The sequence below is a fragment of the Rhinatrema bivittatum genome, chromosome 15, assembly GCF_901001135.1.
Source record: "Rhinatrema bivittatum chromosome 15, aRhiBiv1.1, whole genome shotgun sequence".
NCBI lineage: Eukaryota > Metazoa > Chordata > Amphibia > Gymnophiona > Rhinatrematidae > Rhinatrema > Rhinatrema bivittatum.
Genome location: NC_042629.1, coordinates 1732700 through 1738699, shown reverse-complemented (window position 1 = coordinate 1738699; position 6000 = coordinate 1732700). Strand labels below are relative to the sequence as shown.

General features: G+C 43.1%; 1 protein-coding gene across 1 annotated transcript in view; it reads right to left on the bottom strand.

Annotated features, from left to right (window-relative positions):
• Positions 1-404: 404 nt before the first annotated feature.
• BACH1 (BTB domain and CNC homolog 1) overlaps positions 405-6000 on the bottom strand; it is a 286366-nt gene continuing 280770 nt past the window's right edge. Inside the window, exon 6 of the mRNA XM_029579253.1 lies at positions 405-440. Within this exon, the coding sequence (XP_029435113.1) occupies positions 420-440 (21 nt within the window). The 3' untranslated portion in view covers positions 405-419. The remainder of the gene's footprint in view (positions 441-6000) is intronic.

The following is a 6000-nucleotide window of genomic DNA, read 5'->3' as shown; positions in this document are numbered from 1 at the left end:
GGGGAGTGACCCCAGATCTCTCATTTGTTTCGGTGGTGTGCATTGAACTTTGTTAGTAATTTAATTGATTGTAGTGTAGAGGCTTTCAAACTCTAAATGGTTCTAGCATATTTATTTTGCACATATACTTCTTCTGTCTACAAATATCTAAAACAGAATCTTTCTGCAAGTTTGATGTTGCCTTAGTAAATTAATTTAGGAGCAAACAAGATGTCCTAGTTTTCTATACTGGAATGTCTTCTTTATTCTCTCTTCACAGCTCTCTGCTAGTTCAACTTGTTTAGTAGCATACCAAACCAGAAAAGTCATGCTTGCTACAGTAAATGTCTCAGGTGATCTACATGCCTTTGCATTTGTCTTGCTTGTGTAATTCTTTTCTCAATGCCTTTTGGTTCAGTTCTTGTAGAAATTTGCAGATGTCAGAGTATTTGCAGAGATATCTAAGGTTGGAAATAAAAATATCTGAGCTGCAACGCAAAACAGCAATGATGCCAAACATGGGATCCTTTTCAAGTCTCTGTGGTTTACATAGCTTCCAAGCCCTACCCATAATAACATAAGAAATTGCCATACTAGGTCAGACCAAGGGTCCATCAAGCCCAGCATCCTGTTTCCAACAGTGGCCAATCCATGCTAGCAAGTACCCAAAACAGGGGTCCTACTACTTATTTCCTTGTCCTAAAAGACATATGCAGGGTATTATAGATAGACATAGGTAGAGTAATGGTAAAAATTACCAATCCTGAGATAAGTTTCCAGCCAGTTATAAATTTATACAGCCATATAAAGGGGCAGTCATACAAGTGGGTTGTGCCCAAGTTAGCCAGACAAGTGTGCTGAATATGGACCTCCAAGTATTTATATAACATAAAAACATAGATCATTTCATACTTATAATCGTACAATTTGCAATAAAATATCTTGAGAACTCACTTTTACACAGTAGGTATCATTTTCATAGAAATAATCTTGTGCATATTTTAGATGAGTACAGCAGTAAAGGCTTAGATTCATGGTGGTGAATGGCTCCAAAAACAACGCAAACAATAACGGGGAAAGAGGGCAGCCCTGTCTCGTCCCCCCCTGTTTATGGGGAATGGGTCAGAATAGACCCCATTTACTTTAACTCTAGTTTTCAGATTTTCATATAATTGGAGTAAGCAATTTAAAAATTTAGGTCAGAAATTCATTTTTTCTAAGGTTTTAAATAGAAAAGGCCAATGGACTATGTCGAAAGCTTTTTCTGCATTGACAGCAAGCAAAACGCCGGGGTATGATTTTGTTTAGCTCACATAAGAGGTCTATAATTTTCCAGACATTGTTTGCAGCCTTCCTGCCTGGTATAAAGCCCACTTGGTCTGGGTGAGTTAATTTCGCCATGACCCTGTTAAGACAGTTGGCTAATATTTTAGCTAAGATTTTCAGGACAATGTTTATCAAAGATATAGGCCTGTGTGACCCACACTCCAGGGGGTCCTGGCCAGGCTTGGCTAGTATGGTGATCCCGGCCACATTCACTTCCACTGGAAGTGATTCCCCCTCCCGCAAGGCATTATACATCTCTAGTAAGTGAGGAGATAATTGGTCTTTGAATGTTTTATAAAAACAGACTTGTATACCCATCGAGACCCGGAGCCTTATTAATTTTGAGCTCTTTTATGGCTTGTGTGATTTCCGTTGGGGTTATGGTATTTTCAAAGAACTGTTTTTCTATCTCTGATAGCTGGGGCAATTCTATTTTAGCAAGATAGGACTCAATCCCTTCCTGCTGGATATTTGTATCCACTGCATTCAATGAGCCGTAGAAGTGTTGTATCTCTGCTCAGCCTTAATTCTGATAATCTGATGTTGGGCTATTTATCTTTTTAGCTTTCGGGCTAGCAACTTGCCGACTTTATTGCCCCACTCAAAATGCTCTTGTTTCACCAATTGCAATTGAAAGGCTATATCTGCCACCTGTAACTCTTTTAGGGCGTTTCTAGCTCTAAGCAACTGGGCATATACCTCCGTGGATAACGATATTTTGTGTCTCTGCTCTAATATAGATATTTCGGAGAGTAAAGCGGCAGATCTAGCCTGTTTCACTTTTTTTTGATAGGAAGCTTGGGAAATGAATCTGCCCCGAAGTACCACTTTTAAACATTCCCAAAATATCAGCTTAGATTGAGTTGTCTCCCCATTAAATTGTTGGTAGTCCTCTATCGCCCTGCATACATCCTGACAAAAGGAATCATCCCCCAGCAAAGTATCATTTAATTTCCAATATCTAATCCCACACTTGGAGGCATGTAATTGAATTATTATCCAAATGGGCGCGTGGTCTGACCAAGTGATTGGGCCTATCTCTGCCTCCTGAACCCTTAGACATGGGATCGCATATTCCAATGTACAAAAAGATGCTCCATTTCCGCTTCACTCACGGAAAATGGATACAAAATACTGTTTTGCTGGCATTTCACACCACATAGATTGCTAAAGCCCACCTTAGCCCCGATGATCTGTGTTGGAAAGGTTGCGGATACTCAAGGACTTTTATCCATATGTGGTGGGCATGTCCTAAGGTGGGGAGGTTTTGGAAGGACGTGTCAGATATTATCCAACAAATTCTGCAGTGACCCATTTTGCTGACACCGGAACAAGCTTTATTAAATGCCCCAATTGATGCTTCCCAGGGCGAGAGTATTTTGATTAGTCAGGTGTGCTTAGGGGTATGGTCTATGCTGGGGGCAATTTGGAAACAAGTCTAGGTACCAACGGTGACCAACCTGTTGCATAAACTAGACACAATGAGTACCCTGTACCAGATTACAGCCCAAAAACACCACACTTTACCTCAATTTCTTAAGATGTGGAATCTATATATTCAATGGGGGCAGGGAGGTGGTTTACATGGTACTGCTTCAGTAATACACCAATAACAACCTTATGTTATGACTGCAAATAATGACACTTCAACTTTTACTCTGTGTATTACTACACAATTATTCATGTTATTTTGTTATCATCAACTTGGCTACAATATCATTTATGCATTGATGTTTTTTTCACAGTGTTATATATCTGTATACATATGTACATTGTTATAATGTTGAAACTTTGACCAATAAAACATTACATTACAAAAAATAAAAATTCTCCCCTGTGTAGAATTGCCAAATTCTGCACAGAAAATGGCAAAGGAGACCCTGGCATGCTGTGAGCAGACTGTGTCCTGCTTGTGGCGAAGATGAAGGCCTTGGTGATGGGGGGCTGTGAGAGAGCATGGGGATGAGCAGGGGCTAAGAGAAAGCAGGAAAGGGTGAGCAGAGGGTGTGAGAGCAGGGGAGGAGTGTGTGAGAGAACAGGGGTGAGAGAGCAGGGGGGTGAGCAGGAGGGTGTGAGAGAGAGCAGGGGGTGTGAGTGGGGGAGTTCTTGAGTGTAGGTGCTAGAGAAAGGAAGCCTATGTGAGGAGACTAATCGGAGAAAATTATTTTTCACTCAATGCACAATTAAGGTCTGGAATTTATTGCCAGAGGATGTGGTTAGTGCAGTTAATGTAGCTGGGTTCAAAAAAGGTTTGGATAAGTTCTTGGAGGAGAAGTCCATTAACTGTTATTAATTAAGTTGACTTAGGGAATGGCCTCTGCTATAACTGGCATCAGTAGCATGGGATCTTCTTGGTGTTTGGGTACTTGCCAAGTTCTTGTGGCCTGGTTTGGCCTCTGTTGGAAACAGGATGCTGGGCTTGATGGACCCTTGGTCTGACCCAGCATGGCAATTTTTTATGAGATTGTGTAGGAGTGTGTATGTGTGTGAGAGATAGGGAGCTGGTGAATATAAAAAATGGATTGAGTGTATATGAGGGTGCTTGTTTATGAGACAGCAAGCCTGTGTGAAGGGATTGTGTATGTGTGAGACAGAGCCTGTGTGGGTGTGTGTGAAAGACAGAGAGGGACCCTATATGAGGGGATGTGTGTGTGTGTGTGTGTGTGCGCAAGACAGCGGGACCTATCATTAAAATCATCCATGGTACCTAAAGACTAAAGGATAGCCAAAGTAACCCAATATTTTAAAAAGAGCTCCAGGGGCGAATCGGGAAACTATAGACCAGTGAACCTGACTTCAGTGCAGGAAAAATTGTGGAAACTATTCTAAAGATCAAAGTCACAGAGCATATAGAAAGATATTGTTTAATGGAACACAATCAGCATGGATTTACCCAAGAGATGTCGTGCCTCACAAATCTGCTTCAATTTCTTGAAGGGGTTAATAAACATGTGGATAAAGATTGATCCAGTAGATACAGTGTATTTGGATTTTCAGAAGGTGTTTGACAAAGTCCCTCATGAGAGGCTTCTAAGAAAACAAAGTTCAAGGGATAGGAGGCAACGTCCTTCGTGGATTACAAACTGGTTGAAAGACAGGAAACAGAGTAGGATTAAATGGTCAATTTTCTCAGTGGGATAGGGTAAACAGTGAAACATAGAAACATAGAAATTACGGCAGAAGAAGACCAAACGGCCCATCCAGTCTGCCCAGCAAGCTTTGCAATTTTTTTTTCTCATACTTATCTGTTACTCTTGGCTCTTAGTAACCTTTTGGTTCTATTTCCCTTCCACCCCCACCATTAATGCAGAGAGCAGTGTTGGAACTGCATCTTTGTGAAATATTTAGCTTAATTAGTTAGGTGTAGTAACCGCCGCAATAAGCAAGCTACACCCATGCTTATTTGTTTTCCCAGACTATGTAATTCAGTCCTTTTTGGTTGTTGTCTGTATATTGGAGAGATTACTTACCTGATAATCTCGTTTTCCTTAGTGTATGCAGATGGACTCAGAACAAATGGGTATAGTGTGCTCGTGCTAGCAGTTGGAGACGGATCTGACGTCAGCACGTGGTACATATACCCCTGCATGAAGTGCAGCAACTCAGTAATCTTCCTTGCAAAAGCTGAATGGATATATGTGTGACTGACCGATTGATTAAATGAATATGATTAACCTGACCGATTGATAGTAGCTGGAGACCGCCAGTGTTCTCAACCGGAAGGCTTCGACACCCGGCAGGGTGGATGCCCTATATAAGAAAACATGGCTTACCTTGAGTCGGTGAATCCCCATGTATACCGGCAGCCGGGCGGGATGCTGAGTCCATCTGCATACACTAAGGAAAACGAGATTATCAGGTAAGTAATCTCTCCATTTCCTAGCATGTACAAAAGCTACTCCCGGACCGGGTGGGAGGCTGCCCGAGGTCTGTGTAGGATTGCCCTTGCGAATGCTGTGTCCTCCTTGGCCTGGACATCCAGACTGTAGAATCTGGAGAAGGTATGGAGGGAGGACCACGTTGCCGCTTTACATATCTCTGCAGGCGACAGCATCCTAGTTTCTGCCCAGGAGGCCGCCTGCGCTCTGGTAGAGTGAGCCTTGACCCATAGAAGTGGTGGTTTTCCTGCCTCTAAGTAGGCTGCCTTGATAACTTCTTTGATCCAGCGGGCGATGGTTGCCCGTGAGGCCGCTTCCCCTTGCTTCTTCCCGCTGTGAAGGACGAACAGGTGGTCCGTCTTTCGTACTGCTTCTGACATTTCCAGGTATCTGGACAGCAGCCTGCCGATGTCGAGATGGCGCAGTATTCGACCTTCTTCCGACTTCTTCAAACCTTCCGTGGTTGGCAAGGATATGGTTTGGTTGAGATGGAAGTGCGAGACTACTTTGGGTAAGAAGGAAGGAACCATGCGAAAGATGGATAGCCCCTGGAGTGATTCTGAGAAACGGATCACGGCAGGACAGCGCTTGTAGCTCTGAGATGCGGCCCGCTGAGCATACAGCTAGCAGGAACACCATCTTCAAGGTTAACAAACAGAGGGACAGGCCTCGAAGGGGTCTGAAGGCGGGTCCCGCTAGAAACTCCAAAACTAGGTTGAAGTTCCACAGGGGCACTGGTCACTTCAGTGGCAGGCGAATATGTTTGACTCCTTTCAGGAAACGTGAAACGTCTGGGTGTGTGGCAATGCTGTTGCCG